Source organism: Loxodonta africana, chromosome 8 (genome assembly GCF_030014295.1).
Source record: "Loxodonta africana isolate mLoxAfr1 chromosome 8, mLoxAfr1.hap2, whole genome shotgun sequence".
Taxonomy (NCBI): Eukaryota; Metazoa; Chordata; class Mammalia; order Proboscidea; family Elephantidae; genus Loxodonta; species Loxodonta africana.
The window spans coordinates 10035623-10054662 of NC_087349.1; the positions used below are offsets into that span (position 1 = coordinate 10035623).

General features: G+C 49.2%; 1 protein-coding gene across 9 annotated transcripts in view; it reads right to left on the reverse strand.

The window, feature by feature from the left end:
- Positions 1-19040, reverse strand: part of TBXAS1 (thromboxane A synthase 1) — a 175265-nt gene that overhangs the window by 35815 nt on the left and 120410 nt on the right. For 7 of the 9 annotated variants that reach the window (XR_010322596.1, XR_010322597.1, XM_023539168.2 and 4 more), the window contains exon 9: positions 15465-15779. The exons of 1 other annotated variant lie outside the window; for it this stretch is intronic. Coding sequence is in view for 6 of the 8 variants with exons in the window: in XM_023539168.2 (XP_023394936.1) it covers positions 15465-15779 (315 nt within the window). In the remaining 2 variants the exon portion in view is untranslated. Of the gene's footprint in view, positions 1-205; positions 1859-15464; positions 15780-19040 lie in introns of those variants that run through there. One more of the 9 variants, XM_023539169.2, reaches the window with a different exon arrangement.

The window sequence follows — 19040 nt, forward strand, 5'->3', positions numbered from 1 at the left end:
CTTCATAGAGTTACTGTGAGGAAAGGGCTTAGTTTAGGGACAGGCACACGACAGTCAATTATCATTGTCATCATCAATGGCAGAGACGTGGTCTAGACTGGTCCTTTACAGATAAGAAAACTGAGGTACAGTTCCTCAAAAACGTAAGGATAGAGCTACCATTAAATGAAAAAAAAAAAAAAAAAAACCCATTGCCATTGAGTTGATTCCAACTCATAGCAACTCTATAGTACAGAGTAGAACTGCCCCAGAGTTTCCAAGGAATGGCTAGTGGATTGAAACTGCCAGCCTTCTGGTTCACAGCCATAGCTTGTCATAGCTCTTAACCGCTGCACCACCAGGGCCCCAGAGCTACCATATGACCCAGCAATTCCACTCCTGGGCACGTACCCAAAAGACTCAAAAGCAGGGTTTCAAACAGATGCTTGTACACCAATGTTCATTCTAGCACTATTCCCAGTAGCCAAAAGGTGGAAACACCTCAAATGGCCATCAGAAGATGAATGGATAAACAAAATGTGGCACGTACATACGATGGAATATTACTCAGCCATAAAAGAGAAATGAAGTCCTGATGCATACGACCACGTGGATGAAACCTTGGCAGCGTTATGCTGAGTGAGATAAGCCAGACACGAAAGGACAGGCAGTGTAGGATCTCACTCACGTGAAGGACCCAGAGTAAGCAGATTCATAGCAACAGGAAGTGGATTAGAGGCTACCAAGGACAGGGGGCAGGAGGAATGGGGAGTTACTGCTTAAGGGGGGCTGAGTTACTGTTTGGGGTGATGAAAAGGATTTGGAAATGGATAGTGGTGATGGTTGTACGACATAGTGAATAGTTAATGCCACTGAATTGTACACTTAAACATGGTTAAAATGGCAATTTTATGTTATATATAAAAAGAAAAAAAGAGGAAACTGAGTCACAGAGAGGGGATGAAGTAGCTAACACTCTGTGATCCCAAGACCTGTGCACACATTAGCGCTGTAATCCTCATGACAGCCTTGCGAGGTCCGTTTGACAGATAAGGAAGCCGAGGAACAACAAGACCGTGTCAGCCATGCATAGCACCCTGCTCGTGAGTGCAAGCCAGGAGGCAAGAGCAGCCAGCTCAGTGTTCAGGTGTGCTCAGTGCTCAGGTGAGCTGCGGTGGGTGAGCTGGCGCTACTGGCTGGGCTGGGCTGGTCTGGGTCCCTCCTCCACCCAGGTCAGGGCTCCCTTTCAGCTCTTTGCCATCTTGCTCTAGGACGGGCACGCTCCTGGGTCAGTGGGTTTGTCAGAGTTTGTCTCAGCATGGGCTTCTGGAAGGCTTCGTGCCCCAGACTCTGCACCAGCTAGCTGAGTATCCCCAGAGAGGCCGTGCTTGTCCCAGGAAGGGCTGAAAACTGCCTTTACAGAGCAGAACTCCAACAGTGAATTCACTGGAGGCTGGGGTGTCTGAATATGTCATTTACAAAAAGTTTGTCCCTTTTTCAAGATTTCCTCCCCGCAGGCCTCCCCACTTCCCAGCCACTCAAGCCAGCTCTTCAAAAGTTGAAATTCCTGCCTGTAGCTACAGAGGTGAGGATTTTTATCCTCTTTTTTCCAGCTTTAAATTACTCATAAAATGTCTTGGAGACTAAATCCATTGCAAAAAGAGCCAGGGTGGCTTTCTAAAGCATCTTGTTCATAACCAGAGGGAAGTCGATTCTCTTCTCATCTTTATCAGGATTCTTTGCTCAGGGTCTCTGTTTTCTGCTTCCTGCTGCTCTGGCCCCGTGTGGTCCCAGCGGGGGTGGGGTGGGGGCAGTGGAGTTTAATTACATTCCTCCATAGGGAACACTCAAGGAACAAGGCTTTGAAAAACAACTTGTGCTACCGAAATGAAAAAAAAAAAAAAACCAAATTAAGCAAGTAAGAAACAGGCACTGCCTTTTATGTCCTAGAGACCCAATCTAAATATTTAAATTTAAAGGATTAGATTCTAAGTGCTTACCTTTGTAAACCTCCCATACTGTAACTCACAGTGGGGTCAGACCTCCCTCCACTTCACACACCTGGACCAACAGATTCACATGGTTGATGGCACACCTACCATATTCAGTTACAAGACAACACTGCCCACAGTCTTGGGCAAAACACACTCGCCAGAAAGTTTTAGTCTGGGCTACCTCGAATGTTCTGGAAAGGTCTCTTCTTCTCCATTGATTTCCCAATTTTCCTTCCTCACTCTGATTGTGAGCTTCCTAAACCAAAACCAAACCCGTTGCTGTCTAGTTGATTCCAACTCACGGTGATTCTATAGGACAGAGTAGAACTGCCTCATATGGTTTCCAAGGCTGTAATCTACGGAAACTACTTTCTCCCATGGGGTAGCTGGTGGGTTTGACCCATCAACCTTTTGGTTCACAGCCGAACACTTTAACCTCTGCACCACCAGGGCTCTTTCCTGAGCTTCCTAGTGACTGGATATTAGAGAGGGAGGTTAGAGAGGGTGGGAGTGGCCACACAGGCAAAAGCTACTCAAATTTGCCGACTGCTAGCAGATACTCCAAGTCCCTGTTGTTGTTAAGTGCCATGGAGTCTGTTCTTACTCATAGCGACCCCGTGTACAACAGAACAAAACACTGCCCAGTCCTGCGCCATCGCGACCCCACGTACAACAGAATGGAACACTGTCGACCCCGTGTACAACAGAACAAAACACCGCCCAGTCCTGCGCCATCGCGACCCCACGTACAACAGAATGGAACACTGCCCGGTCCTGCTGCGTCCTCGCAGTCATTGTTATGCTTGAGCCTGTTGCTGCAGCCGCCATGTCAGTCCATCCCATTGAGGGTCTTCCTCTTTTTCTCTGACCCTCTACCAAGTACGATGTCCTTCTCCAGGGGCTGGTCCCTCATGATAACATGTCCAAAGAACGTGAGACCAAGTCTCGCCATCCTCCCTTCTAAGGAGCATCCTGGCTGTGCTTCCAACAGATTTGTTTTTTCTTCTGGCAGTCCACAGAATATTCGGTATTCTTCGCCAACACGGTAATTCAAAGGCATCAATCCTACTTCTGTCTTCCTTATTCATCATCCAGCTTTCGCATGCATATGAGGTGACTGAAAATGCCATGGCTTGGGTCAGGCACACCTTAGTCCTCAAGGTGACATCTTTGCTTTTTAACACTTTATAGAAGTCTTTTGCAGTAGGTTTGCCAAACGCAATACGTCGTTTGATTTCTTGACTGCTGCTTCCACGGGCATTGATCGTGGATCCAGGTAAAATGAAATTCTTGATAACTTCAATCTTTTCACTGTTTACCATGATGTTGCTCATTGTTCCAGTTGTGAGGATTTTTGTTTTCTTTATGTTGAGGTGCAATCCATACGGAAGGCTGTGGTCTTTGATCTTCATCAGTAAGTGCTTCAAGTCCTCTTCACTTTCAGCAAGCAAGGTTCTGTCATCTGCATAACGCAGGTTGTTAATGAGTCTTCCTCCAACCCTGATGCCCCGTTCTTCTTCATATAGTCCAGCTTCTCGGATTATTTGCTCAGCATACAGACTGCATAAGTATGGTGGAAGGATACAGCCCTGAACAAACCTTTCTTGATTTTAAACCTAGTCCCTGGGTGGTGCAAATAGTTAACATGCTCAGCTGCTGACAGAAAGGCTGAAGGCTCAAGTCTACCCAGAGGTGCCTCAGAAGAAAGGCCTGGCAATCTACTGCTGAAGGGCCACAGCCTTTGAAAACCTGACGGAGCACAGCTCTGCTCTGACACACAGGGGTCGCCCTGAGTTGGAGTTGATGGCACTTGGTTTTAGCAGACACTCAAATACTGCACTGGAGCAGGCACGGAACCAAGGCCAGTGGGTGGATAATCCGCAGAGGCTGGCGTCAAGTCAGTGCAAGGAAGACCATTACCGAAGAGAACAGGACACACTAGGTAGTGAGCTCCTCCTCCCTGGGAGTATCCAAGCAGAGTTGCGTGACTTCAGTCCCTGTCTTGGGTGGGAGGCACCCCGGGTTGCCCTAAGGGCCCAGGTTCCCATGTTTCCTCAGCATAACAGGTTCTGGCATCCACTGTGGGCCTATGAAGGATCCCGCGGGCATTTGGATACACGGACATGTAGATTGCAGGGGCAGCCAAGCACTGCTTTCACCTGCTGCATCCTCCTGTCTCCATCCCCCTGTCTCTGTCTAGCTCTCTCCTCTCAGGACACAGGCACCATGTGCTTTCTCTAGGGCCCCTTCCCGCATGATCCACCTTGAACCTGCCTCCTGCTAGTCTCTCGTTAGGAAAGATGGAGTGAGCTAGCATTCGTTCATTCTCTCAGCCCCTGTCTGTCACCAGCCCCCAATTGTGCCAGGCACCGTCCCAGGCCTGGGACATGCCAACGCCCAAACAGACGAGAATCTCGAGGCACTTACGTCCTGGTGGGACTTGATTCCTTGGCCTCTTCCAGGATGACTGGCATTTTCATAACAGGTGAGGTGGTCTGGCAGAGGCAGAGCAGCCTAACGGTGACGTTTCTGGTCTAGCGATGGGCTGATGGAAAGACATTTCAGGGCCTGGGAGCCCTCAAGTTCCAGTGAGATGATGCCATCCCAGGCTTCCGCTCTGCCTGCGTGGAAGTGGCTTTGCCAGAAGAGTCTAGTGAGAAAGTGTGCTCTGCCTTCATTCCAGAGCTGCTTGTTGGGAATATAGCCCACACTGTTGATGCTTTAAAAGCCATAATGTGCGTGACAGCTCAGTAAATGGCCCATTCAGGTGAAACTCTAGCTCACCGACAGGTGGACCCAGAGGACGTCAGCTTCACCTGCGCGTAGTGTTAACCTTCCTAAGTTCATTTGAGCTCTTCCTGGTCTGGACTGATGGGAAATGACCCAACAGCTTATTTGGTAGCAGGGCTCAGCCCCTCTGAGGCCGGGTGAGTGGATGTGAAATGCTCACATAAGGCACCAGAGACAGGCTGATGGGTGTGGCTGTAATGGGAGACTGTCTCTTTCAGATCCCCCTCTTCCTGCAGAGACAGACTGACCCCTGCCCTGATATCAGTTGTTGGGGTGCACACCCACAGTGGCCCTCTCCGAGCTGTCAGGACCCCCACGCTGCCATCACTTTTTGGGGTGCATGCCCAGAGCGGCCCTCCATGTGAGCTGTCAGGACCCCCACCCTGATATCAGTTGTTGGGGTATATGCCCATAATGGCCCTCCATGTGGGCTGTCGGGACCCTAGCCCTGATACCAGTTGTTGGGGTGCCCACGAAGGATGAGAGTCTACTTCCCTGAGTCCAATGCCTCCAGAAGGAAGGAGAGAAAGTATGCAAGAAGGACACATTTCCTTGGTGCCCCACTGCCCTTCCATGAAAATACTAAGCTCTTGCTCGAGGCCACCATGGAAGTGCCCCTGGGGAGTCCCTTTGACCACATACGTGAGCATTCCCCTTTCCATGGCACCCAGAGCAGCCTTACATACCAAGGGCTCAGTAGGGGAGCTAGCTGGAGCCCCTGGGTGGTGCAAACAGTTAATATGCTCAACTGCTAACCAAAAGGTTAGATGTTCAAGTCCACCCAGAGGTGCCTCGGAAGACAGGCCTGGTGATCTACTTCTGAAAAATCAGCCATTGAAAACCCTATGGAGCATAGTTCTATTCTGACACACATGGGGCCTCTGTGAGTTGGAATCAGCTCTATGGCAATTGGTGTAAGGTCCAGATGGGGCTCCCCTGCTGGGAAGGTCAGGCCTGGTGGGTGCATGTTGGATCTGGCAGGTTCCTAGTCTACACATGGTCCCGAGAGAAGGCCCTGGTTGCCACCTTCGCCTGCTTTGAAAATGACTCCAAGTGAACTCAAAGGCACCCCTTAGCTTCCCACCGTGGGTGGAGAAAATTACGTAACGAAACGAGATGATTTTAAGATAATGCGCAATATACTTCTAAAGACACACCCAAAACCAAACGCATTGCTGTCGAGTTGATTCCGACTCATAGTGACCCTATAAGACAGAGTAGAACTGCCCCATACAGTTTCCAAGGGGCACCTGGTGGATTCCAACTGCCAACCTTTTTGGTTAGCAGCCACAGCTTTTAACCGCTACACCATCAGGGTTTCCTAAGACACACCCGGGACAGGGCAATTCCAGCATCACTTTACCTCCCACTCGAAGTGTTACAAATTTCAAATGTGTCAATATTCTAACTCCAACTGGAATACTGGGAGGGTCTGATTCCAGCCCAAAGTGTCAACATTCAGGTTGTTATTGGCATAATCATGAAAATGTTTTAACGTATTGAAAAAGGGAATCATTGCAGGACACCAGGACTTTAAATATCACAAGTAGTAAATCCTTGCTGCCTACATCCCAGCCCAGGGACGTGCAGTGTTCCTGGTTTAGACCTTGACTACTCACAGCGGGATCATGGGTCAGCAGCATCCTGTCACCCAAGAGCTTGTCAAAAATGGAAATTCAGTCCTAGCCCAGACCCACCACACCAGCATCTGCGTTTTAACAAGACCCCCAGGTGATTCGTTATACATGGAAGTCTGAGAAGCGCTAGCTTAGGGGAGGAAAGCCTGGTGGTGGTGTGGTTAAGAGCTATGTCTGCTCACTATAAAGGTAGGAAGTTTGAATCCACCAGGCGCTCCTTGGAAACTCTATGGGACAGTTCTACTCTGTCCCAGAGGGTCACTATGAGTCGGAATTGACTCGATGGCAATGGATTTTTTTTTTTTTTTTTTCAGTTTAGGGGAGGCAAGAACAAGAAATGGTGCGTGACAGCTCCTGGGAAGATGGAAGCATTACATAGCTCCAACACTAGGGGGCGCTGCAGCCTTCCCTGCCCATGTAACCCTGCAGCTGGCCAGTTCTCCTTGTTCTGTAGTTTAACGTTTGGACGGCGAGTTGCTCTTCATTCCTATGTCTTTCCTTGTCCCTTGTTGCTTTGTGTTCTGTTGTGCTGTTATAGGATATGTAGGGTGGTGATGGTTCAGGGGTGCAGTTCTCGCCTTCATGCGGGAGACCCAGGTTCGATTCCTGGCCAGTGCACCTCATGCGTAGCCACCACCCGTCTGTCTGTGGAGGCTTGTGTGTGGCTGTGATGCTGAACAGGTTTCAGCGGAGCTTCCAGACTACGGTGGACTAGGAAGAAAGGCCTGGTGATCAGCTTCTGAAAATCAGCCAGCGAAAACCCTATGGGTCACCATGGTTCTATCCACAACTGGTCATGGGGATGTCCAGGATGGGGTATCGTTTCATCCCATTGTGCATGGGGTTCCCGTGAGTCGGGGGCCAACTCCACCACAGCTGACAACAACGAGAGAGATTCAGAAGAGCCCTGTTGAGCTGATGGGGAACGTCTGAGCTCCCACTGTGGCAAACGGCGGGCGGGAGGACCCCACAGACCTGGGGAACCTCCCACACCCATTTTAGCGGCAGGACCCCACAGACCTGGGGAACCTCCCACACCCATTTTCAGTTTTCACTTGAATTTTAAAGTTAATAGCCTGTGTGAAGATTGACCTTGGGTGGGATACAAAATGGGAGGTTTTTTTTTTTTTTTCCATAGTGAGGATGAATTTTTGTTAAGCCAGTCACATTTTTTCACTCAACCCTCCCCCTGTGACAGAGAACATACATGTATTTGTGGGACAGCTGGTTGGGGGTAAAATGGCTAATGTGTGTGTGTGTGAGTGTGGCAAGAGAAGATGTCTTTTTTCCTTTGAGATCCTTGGCTGCTGTAAGGAGCAAACTCCCAGCCTCACTCACGTGAGCAGCACGAGTGAAATCAGCCAAGATAGCGAGTATGGAATGTTCTTTTCTGCTTAAGAGAAAAAGAAAGAGCAAGTTGTCTTTTAATTAGGTATTTGTAATAGTCACAAAGCAGCTCTTGAAGAGAGGTTTTAAGAATCTGGCCTTTCTTCTCAGGCACAACTGTGTTGAAATTACCCTAAAGAGTGGCTTATATCCATCTAATCCAGTTTGTAGAAAATTTACAACTGGGTTCTGCCAGCAGATTTATAACAACAATTAAGCAGAAGTAAAATGGATCATAAATTTTCCTTGGCACAGTCCACAACCAAAGAGAAGAAACAAGAATGGCTTAGTCAGATCAAAGTCAATAATTTCAGCATAAACGCAGCAAAAACAATTCGTATGGAAAGAAGCTGTCCCCGCCCCCCCCCATCCTTTTCAAAATGAGATATTGGAGAGCGGAACAAAGCCTCCAGATTTCAAAGGTTTTATTAACTAATTGGAGCGTTTCTCAGTTTTACAGGTGGTACCAGTGGTATAGGATTCCCTGGGTGGTACAAACAGTTCACGTGCTTGGCTGCTAACAGAGAGGTTGGAGGTTTAAGTCTACCTAGAAGAAAGGCCTGGTAACCTACTTCCAAAAAATCAGCCACTGAAAACCCTGTGGAGCCCAGTTCCGCTGACACACGTAGAGGGGCGCCTTGAGTCGGACTGGACTGGACAACAACTGGTACAAACCTTTCCCTGCTTCTCCATCACTGAGTGTAATGAACGTGTCTCACCTTCAGCATGACTAAGGCAGCGTGGGTGGAGGGAGTCCTCTGAGATCGGGTGCCGTGAGGAAGAAGGCTGGAGATGGAATTTTCACTGTGGGGGGAGAGCAGAGGAGGCCAGGCAACATTCAAAGTCAGATGATTCGGAAGAAAACATGGACGTGGGAAGATTCCGGTTAGAGGCAGGAGGTATAAGGAGGATCACAGCTGTATCGTAAACAGGAGCAGGAATCTATACCCCGAAAGGAGAGAAGCATCCCAGGCCACTTGGGTCAGCCTAGGTGGTGAACGTCCAGACGGAGCATGTGGGTCGTAGGACGTAAATGCGAAGGAAGACCTGCAAGAATCCCTGTATGGGCCGGAAGTGGAGTTAAGTGGCGCACCCAGTGTAGTCTCTCATGACTGCTGGTTCTAAGTGGCGTTGATTACATTTGTGTTGTGTGACTCTTCCTTCGTTTCCAGAACTTTTTATCACCCCGAACAGAAAGTCAGCACCCCTTGGCAGTAGCTCCCTGTTTCCTCCAACCCCCGGCCCCTGGTAACCAAAAATAAACTGTGGTCTCTATGCACTTGCCTCTTCTAGATAATTCACAGAAGTGGGATCGTACAATATCTGTCCTTTTGTGTCTGACTCTTTTCACCCAGTGTCATGTTTCCAAGGCTCATCTGTGTTGTATCAGGACTTCATTTCTCTTTATTGCTGAGTAATAGTTCACTATCTGCATGTACTATATTTGATGAATCCATTCATCTGTGGGTGGCTATTGGGAATAGTGCTCAGTGAACACTGGTGTACAAGCATCTATTTGAGACCCTGCTTTCAAGTCTTTTGGGTATCTACCTAGGAGCGTAATTGTGGGGTCATACAGTTGTTCCATGTTTAACTTTTGGGTATATAACTAGGAGCGGAATTGTTGGGTCATACGGTTGTTCTATGTTTAACTTTTGGGTATATACCAAGAAGCAGAATTGTGGGGTCATACGGTTGTTCTGTGTTTAACTTTTGGGTATATACCTAAGGAGTGGAATTGTGGGGTCACACAGTTGTTCTATGTTTAACTTTTGGGTATATAACTAGGAGCGGAATTGCTGGGTCATACGGTTGTTCTATGTTTAACTTTGGGGTATATACCTAGGAGCGGAATTGCTGGGTCATATGTTTTTCTATGTTTAACTTTTGGGTATATATCTAGGAGCGGAATTGCTGGGTCATACGTTGTTCTATGTTTAACTTTTGGGTATATACCTAGGAGCAGAATTGCTGGGCCATACGGTTTTCTATGTTTAAATTTGGGGATATACACAGGAGCAGAATTGCTGGGTCATACAGTTTTCTATGTTTAACTTTTTGAGGAAGTGTGACTGCACCATTTTAATACCCTCGGAACTTTTCAGTTTTATGAGTCAATAAGCTCCCTGAGCCAGTCTGGGTTTCCCATCACTGTCAGCAGAAAGAGTCCTAGCTGACACGGTGCACAGAAACACTCTTTTTCATCACATTCTCATAGGACGTTGCTGTAGAGAATATGGCTCAAGGACAAGCTACTATTGAGCTCTCTTACGGATTGATTGTGTCCCCTAAAAATATGTGTCATAAATCCTAATATCTATGCTTGTGGAAACCCTGGTATTGTACTGGTTAAGAGCTACAGCTGCTAACCAAAAGGTTGGCAATTTGAATTCACCAGGCACTCCTTGGAAACCCTGTGGGCAGTTCTACTCCGTCCTATAGGGTCGCTACGATTCAGAATTTACTCAGAGGCAGTGGGGTTTTTTTTTGTTTGTTTTTTCTGCCTGTGGTCATAATCCCATTTGGGAATGGGTTTTCTTTATTATGTTAATGAGACAGGATTAGTGTAGGGTGTGTTTTGAGTCAATCTCACAAAATATAAAAGGAACAGATTAACCAAGCAGAGATGAGGGGAGATAGATGCCAAGCCACATGGAGATCTGCAAGGAACCAGGAAACAGAAGCTGAAGAGACAAGAACCTTCCCCTAGAGCTGGCACCCTGACTTTGGACTTTTAGCCTCCTAAACCGTGAGGAATAAATTTCTTTTGGTTAAAGCCACTGATGTGTGGCATTTCTGTTATAGTAGCACTAGATACCTAAGACACTTTCAAATCCAGCAAGCTCACTGACAAATCCAAGGGAAAACCATCTGAGGAGCTGTGTGGGGCTCTGCAGGACCTCCGTCCAGAAGGAGCTAGATGAGGACACCCTGGTGTGTGGAGCCTGCAGCCCCACGTCTGGCATGTAACTGGCACTCAGGAAATATTTGTTGACTGGAAACCAGCAGGAAAATTCTAACAAGTCATACTTTACATGTAAATTTTCAGGAATATTTTCAGGAAAATATCTAATGTGTGAACATCTAATCTGCATTTCCCTGTCCTGACAGATGGCCCATATTAACAGAGCGCCGATGATAGTAAAAAAAATAAAAAACCCTACAAATACTCAGTGAGCATGTTGCATGGGAAGCCTGCACAAAGTGAGACTGGTGGCTACCCAATTTATGCTTTAAAAAGGGAACCTGTGTGAGTTTCCATTGCTCACAGCCCTTCCCAGCTGCTCCCTAGAGAAAGGAAATGGCCTGTGGGCCTTGCACTCCTGGGCAGGGCTCTTTGAAGAGCAGCCTGGACCCCGAGAGTCTCAGGTGAATTCTCAAAGTGGACTCAGGTACCACCTGCATCAAAGTCACCTGGGAGTGGTTAATAAAGACCCCAACCCAGAGCTATGGAATCAGAGTCTATGAAGGCAAGGCTCTGGAATTTGCATTTTAAGCAATCTTACCCCAGTAGTTTTGTGTTCACTAAAGTCTAAGACAGACTAGAAAGAAAGGCCTGGTGATCTACTGACATCGGCGAATGAAAACCTCATGGATTACAACAGAACATGGTCCAACTCGTTGCTGTGGACACGCCATCAGGAGGGATCAATCCCTGGAGAGGACGTCACAGTTGGTGAACCAGAGGACCAGTGAGGGTGTGGGAGACCCTCAGTGAGCTGGACTGGCAGAGTAGCCACAACGATGGACTCAAACACATTGGCCATTGTGAGGAGGACACAGGGCCGGGCCACATTTTGTGTGGTTGTACATGAGGTGGCTGTGAGTTGGAGTCGACTTGACAGCAGCTAGCAACACGGCAAAGCCGAAAACTTTACTGTAATCTGTATATTTGCCTGTGGGTCTCAGGGGTTTGCAACCTTACGCGCAGCGCATAGGCGGTGTTCCTGCCAGGAGCGAATTCCTGATCCTGGCTTAGGGATGTGGTGGAGGCTGGGTCTGGTGAGAGGAGGCCAGGCCAGGTGAGGCCACGTCAGTGGTGAGGGGTGGTGCGTAAGAGGGCCTGTGAGTGGAAGTGTATGGAAACACCCGTGTCCTCCTGGTACAGTTAACGTAACCAGGTGTGACTACAGCTGTTGCTGGTGGGACAGAGCCCTGGGCACTGCACCTCTCGAGAGGATACCCTTGTCTGGCACTTGGTCACCTGCTGCCTTCTCTGGCCAGGAGGGTTTTATCTGGAAGGGAGATATTGTTTTAATAGATATATATTTTTTTTTTCACCTGGAGATTGAGCCCCAGAAGGCAAGGACCATGACTTGCTCTTGCCCCGCCAGTCACTGCCACGTCTTCCCACACTGCCAGCACTCGATGGACGCTTACTGGCTCTTCGCCTGACCTGCCTCAAGTTTACGTGAGACCAGGAGGCTGAATGTCCCTCTTCTGCCTTTCCTGCCCTCCTGGGACTGCCTCCAAGAGTCCTTTGGGGAATCACCATCCCAAGTTTTTGGTCACATAACTTGAGTATGATTGATTGACCCTAGAGTTAAGCCCATTCCCTTGGCCACAATTGTTGGCTTAAGAATGGGCAGTGACCCCAGCATCCCAATCAGAGTGACGTTCAAGGCTCTTGCCGAGAACTTTGGGCCACAGACCCTCTCTTCTCCATCACTTACAAGCAAGGAAGCATGTAGTCCCTGGTGTTCTTAGCAGCCTCTTTGGGCTGCGAGGGAGGCCTGACTGAGAACAGGGTCAATCTAAGGAAGCACAATTGAGAAGTGGGAGGAGAGAATGGGACCTGGGCACATCTTTGAGTCTAGATAAAGATTTGCCTGAAGCTGCATCTGTTCATGAGCTACTCAATTATTTGTGCTAATAATTCCCTCTCTGAAGTTTTAAAAATTAAAGATGTCATTTTGCTGACTAAAGTGCTCCTGACCCAAGCCGTGTTCTCTTCAGTCACCTCATATGCATGCGAAAGCTGGACGATGAAAAAGCAAGACAGAAGAATTGCTGCATTCAAATTGTGGTGCTAGGAAGGATATCGAATATACCATGGACTACCAGAAGAACGAACAAATCAGTCTTACGAGAAATACAACCAGATTGCTTCTTAGAAGCCAGGATGGTGAGACTTCAGCTTGCTGACTTTGAACACATCATCAGGAAAGACCAATTGCTAGAAAAAGACATCATGGTTGGTAAAGAACGGTCGGTGAAGGCAAGGGAGGCCCTCAGTGAGAGGAATTAACACAGTAGGTGGAACAACAGACTGAAACATACCAATGTTGATGAAGTTGGCACAGGACCAGGCAATGTTTCCTTATGCTATCCATAAGGTCACCATAAGTCAGAGTCAACTTGACGGCAAGTAGCAACGACAACAGACATGCCCTTCAGCTCTCCCTATTTCTCTTTCAGTTACGTATCTCGACCATCTTTGGTCACTCCCCGCCCCGCCCCATCCTCAGTTAAACAAAAAACTACCTGTAAAGCAGAGAAGATGGGTGATGGACTGGGGAGCAGGGCTATTTGGATTCGTGGCTTGTTGAGAATCCATGCCCGAAGAATATCGATGAATGGATCAATGTCAACCTGGAGGGAAGCCCTGTCCTGGTCAACATTTTAACCAACGACTTTGATGAAACAGGAGACATGCTTAGCCAGTCTCGGATGACACAAAGCTGGAGGAATTGCTAGTATGACAGATGGCAGAACCAAGATCCAAAATTATCATGACTGACTTGAGTAGCAATAAGGATAAATACAAACTCTTGCCTTTAGGTTCAATGGTACGAGCAGGGGGTTGGGGAGACCAGGCCTGGCCACCGTAATGGCCTGGAGCTTTAAGTTGGCCATGAGCTTATGATGAGCCAGAAGTTGAGGCAATTAGTAACAATTAATGTTGTTTCTAAATATTTGAAAACCACCCTGGAGAAGAAAGACTAAGTTTGTACCTACACCCCCTATAGTAGGATAAAGAGGAGTCCCTAGATGGTGCAAATTGTTAACGTGCTCAGCAGCGAACCAAAAGGTTACAGGTTCGAGTCCACCCAAAGGTGCCTCAGAAGAAAGACCTGATGATCTACTTCCTAAAGATTCGCCACTGAAAACCCTACGGAGCACAGTCCTACTCTGACACGCATGGGGTCACTGTGAGTCAGAATCAACTCGACAATTTTTTTTTTTTTTTTTTTGGATAAAGAAGTGGAATTCTCTGGGGAACAGTTTCCAGCTGAATATATGAAAATTTTTTCTAATGGTTCCAATAACAGAACAGGCCCTCCAAAACCTCGAGGTCATCAGAATGTACTAGAAACGATTCCATTCTGCTGGGCTTCATCTGAAAGTACAGAATTTTTTTTTTTTTTTTTATGATTCTCATGCACAAGATTCCAGAAAAAAAATGAGGTGGTAATGTAGCCTAACTTGGCACCCTCATAAATTTGCATCAAAGCAACCAAAGTGGTACCTCGCCTAGGGAGGCTGCCCAGGATCCCCCGGAAGCAGCGGTGGCCAGGCCCACTCGACCTCACGCCATTTGTCTCACCCTGTCTTCTTTCCCGGCCCCACCATACGCCCACTTCTGCCATCCAACGTGGGCTCTGTTTCCTGGCTCACGCCTGCCTCCCCAGCATGGTAAGTCCACAGTCAGAGCATCGAGGCCACACCCTCCCTGCCCAGCCCCTGCCCTTTGACCTCCACTCATTTCTGGGACGTTGCTGCTCCCCTGAGCCAGGCTGGTCTCGTGATCTGCCCACACAGTGAAGGGGCCCTTTTGTTTTTTTGTTGTACTTTAAACGAAGGTTTACAGAACAAACTAGCTTCTCATTAAACCATTAGTACACATATTGTTTTGTGACATTGCTTACCAACCCCACGACATGTCAACACTCCTTCCTCGGCCTTAGGTTCCCTATTACCAGCTTTCCTGTCCCCTCCTGCCTTCTAGTCCTTGCCCCTGGGCTGGTGTGCCCTTTTAGTCTTGTTTTTTTTTATGGGCCTGTCTAATCTTTGGCTGAAGGGTGAACCTCAGAAGTGATATCAGTACTGAATTAAAAGGGTATCCAGGGTCGTACTCTCAGGGTTTCTCCAGTCTCTGTCAGGCCAGTAAGTCTGGTCTTTTTTTGTGGCTTAGAATTTTGTTCTACATTTTTTTTCCAGCTCTGTACAGGACCCTATCGTGATCCCTGTCAGAGCAGTCAGCGGTGGCACTATCTAGTTGCACTGGACTCAGTCTGGTGGAGGCCGTGGTACATGTGATCCATTAGTCCTCTGGGCTAATCTTACCCTTGTATCTTTAGTTTTCTTCATTCTCCCTTGCTCCCAAAGGGGTGAGACCAGTGGAGTATCCTAGATGGCCGCTCATGAGCTTTTAAGACCCCAGACGCTACTCACCAAAGTAGAATGTAGAATATTTTCTTTATAAACTATGTTATGCCAATTGAGCTAGATGTTCCCTGAGACTATGGATGGTGAAGGGGCCGCTTCTCCTGCTGTTCTGAACACTCCATTCTACTTGCTAACCCAGAGTGACAGAGCAGACTTAGAGAAGCTGGGCAACAGCCCTACTTCATCTTTATTTTAGCAAGGCGGTTTTTAAAAATAAGTTTTGCTTCCACAAGCACAAATGCACTGCCCCACGGCTACTGCACTGCCTGCGGATCCACCCTGTACTCACGTGCTTCTCGTAGAAACGGTCCACCTCTCTCAGAAGCTTCTCCTGGCAGTCAGGGTGGATAGCCAGGAGGTAGGTGGCAAAAGAGAGCGTGTTGGTGACGATCTCGTAGCCAGCGATGAGGAAGATGAAGGCCTGGCCCACTATCTCATCCATGGTCAGGGGCTTCGACAGCACTCGAGGCGCGTGTGGCCGGGGAGGAGGCTCTGGGCAACCGGCTGAGGAGAAGACCTGTCTGACAATGTCAAAGCTGTCCACACCCACCGAGCTCACAGAGTGGCGGGCGTCCAGGATCATTTGGAAAAAGTCTTTCCGCCTCTGTGGAACAAGAGAAGACAGTGCACATTCGACTGTAGAGCCTCTTAAGTGAGGCTCTTGGAACACAAAGCTGTGTGCAGTTTTCAAAGAGCTGGGTTATCTGAGGTGGTGAGAACCTGGAGCCTGCTGGAACGTTCACCACTACAGCACAGGCTAAGTCGATACTCGTGGAGCCAGACAACAGAGAAGGATGCCCCATTGAAAAGGACAAGGCAATTCTGTATGGGCTGACTTGAAAAGTCATTCAGCCACTCTTGTTGCCAGCTGTTGTTGAGACTCACAGTGACCCCGTGCACAATGGGATTGGACTGCTGTGCTCCATGGGGTTTTCACTGGCTGATTTTTGGAAGTAGATCACCAGGCCTTTCTTCCTAGTCTGTCTTAGTCTGGAAGCTCTGCTGAAACCTGTTCGGCATCACAGCAACTCACAAGCCTCCACTGACAGGCGGGCGGTGGTGCACGTGGAGTGCATTGGCTGGGAATCGATCCCAGGTCTCCAGCATGGAAGGTGAGAATTCTGCCACTCAGCCACCACTGAGCCACTTAAGTAGAATAAGTGAGCCACAGAACAGTATATAAAGTAGGCTCTCATTTATTCACCGAAGTGTTTAATATATATAATTACGAGTATTTGTTTATGCATAGAAAATGTTTAGCAACATCCATACCCAGCCATTCACAGTGGCTACCTTGGGAGAGTGAGACGGATGAGGTGGAAAAACCAGGAGGGGGAGCTTTTTTGTTTTTTAACTCTATATGGTTTTTTTTCTTTATCTTTATACAGTTGGTTGGAGTCCCTGCGTGATGCAAACAGTTAAGACACTTAGCTACTAACCAAAGGGTTGGAGGTTCAAGTGCACCCAGAGTCACCTTAGAAAAAAGGCCCAGTGATCTACTTGTGAAAAACCAACCATTGAAAACCCTATGGAGCACTGGTCTACCCTGGTACGCGTGGGGGCACCATGAGGTGGCGTTGACTTGACGGCAGCTGGTTCACTGGTTGGTTTTATACTTGAAGTGCAGCCCCTGCCGCCCCCACCCCCTGGGTTGCTCCGTCGTTCCCTGATGCATAACTTTCTGGACAGCCGTGATTTCTTCTCAAGCAGTGAGGTGTTAATAGGACTAGGGGGATACCTGGCTTTGGTGAAGCTTGTCTTCAAAGCCTGCAGACGTTACATCCCAAGTCCTTTCTCCTCGCCTCCTCATATCACTCCCGGTTTTTTCTCTGTAACCCCCTTCCCCGCTCAGGTGGGTGAGGCTTTCTTACCATTTCCCTACCTTCCTCGTCAGTAACCCTGTCCTCTGCGTGGTGACTACCACTGACTGTAACAGCGGAAGCAAGGGCCTCTTGCTTCAGAGTTGACCGAGCGCATTCCCGGAGCAGCCTTCCTTGTGAACCTCTTTAGTGTGACAGGTGACAACCGATATGCTCCTCTTTTCTGAAGGTCATGGGACTCATCACCAAAGGACAGTATCGGGACCACCAGCAGGAACCTCTGTTACCAGAGTCAGTCTTCGCTGTAGTCAGGGCTTCTGAATTTCCGTCACAGCAACAATCTGTGCCCTGCACACCAGCCGTAATTCCCCCTTCAGAGGTGGGTGGTTGTTATTTCTCGTGGCACTGTCTTTCTCCTCCTCCAGTTCACCAGCAACTCCAGGCAGGAACCAATCCCCTGCCCCCGCTGTGGGCCTGGTTCTGGGCCTCAGCCTTGTCCTGGTTCTGGGTCTGGGCCTGGGCCTGTTTCTGCTCCTGGTTGTGTGCCTGGGCCCGAGCCTGGGGATGGTACTGGGCCTGTCCTGGGGCTGGTCCTATGCCTGGTCCTGTCCCTGTCCCTGGGCCTGGTCCTGTGCCTGGTTCTACGCCTGGATCTGGTCCTGTGCTTGGTCCTGGGCCTGTGCCTGCTCCTGCTCCTGTACCTGGTCCTCGTACTGGCCCTGTGCCTTGTCCTGGGTGTAGGCCTGGTCCAGGGCCTGGTCCTGGTCCTGTGCCTGCTCCTTGTTCTGGTCTTGGTTCTGTCCCAGGCCTGGGCACGTGCCTTTCACACGTGAGAGCAGCATAAAGAACTGCCCAGGTGAAATGGAGCGCAGCAAACCATTTTGATGAAAGGTGTGTTGGAATCAACTACAGCCTTCTGCTGTTTGGAGCAGGAACCTGGGGTCCAGAGACCTTTGAAGTTCTACTGCTTCCCCACTCTGTGACCTTGGAGGGGTCCTGGCCCCAGCAGGCCTCCCGGCTGAGCCCGTGTGGTGGGATCCTTGAGTGAGGGAGGCCAAGCCTCAACGCCTTCCCTGTGCCTTTGGCAGCAGTGGCTGCCCAGTTCCACTAGCCCTGTGTACCTCCCTGACCTCCAAGGTGCACCCTCCACACTGGCCTCCCTCAGCTTCTTTCTGGCTGCTTGGTCACATCTCTGCGGCTACCGCCGCCCTACCCCACTTCTACGCCAGGGCAGGGCAGGCAGAGCAGGGTCACAGCATAAGCTGGGGAGTGAGCATCCTTTCCTGCCTCAGCTCCTGGAAGCTGCAGGCAGAGAGTATCCCCAGACCCCTTGGTTGGCTCATTTGAATCTCCTCAGGGTGCGATACAGTGGGGTCCCTGGGGAGGGGTGGGGGCCATGGCGGCAGGCAGGGCACAGCCACGTCCACATAGGCAAAGCGGCAGCTGGTGTCCTGTGCTCCTGTCCTGGCTCAGCCGCAGCTGCAGGGCTGTCAGAGCTGTGTAGTATCTGTCTCACCTCCGCTGAGGCCTCGGGCAGTGCTGCCCTCGGGCCTGCGACAAGCAGCCAGTTTCCCTTTATTTGCACTGCCCGTGATGAAGGCCGTTGAGCGCTGCCCAGCTTATGGTTACAGCCAAGGAAAATGTGCGTCCTGACAGATGTCGTGTCTGATCTGCCCACGGGCTAGAGCTTGGAACAATATTTACCTTTCCACACCTGCATGGCATTTCACCGTGCAAACACGCATCTGCCTGATGGAAAGAGTGGCGAGTAGAGACGGTGCACCCCGAGCTTCCTCGGTAACCACACAGCTCTGAGGCAGGGGATTGTAGGGGCAGGTTTCTCAGATCAGCTCATTATCGCAACAAATAGCTCTCGAGTTTGTAAAAGGAAAGGCTCGAGGCAATCCCGGTAATTGGATCTTGACTAACCTCTCACCTCCGAGTAAGTCCCTCCCAACAACAGTTCTAGAATTCTCAGCCTGATTCCACAGCCAGTGGGTTCGAGGCTGGGAGAGAGTTTGACCAGCCTCAGAGGGAAGCCACTG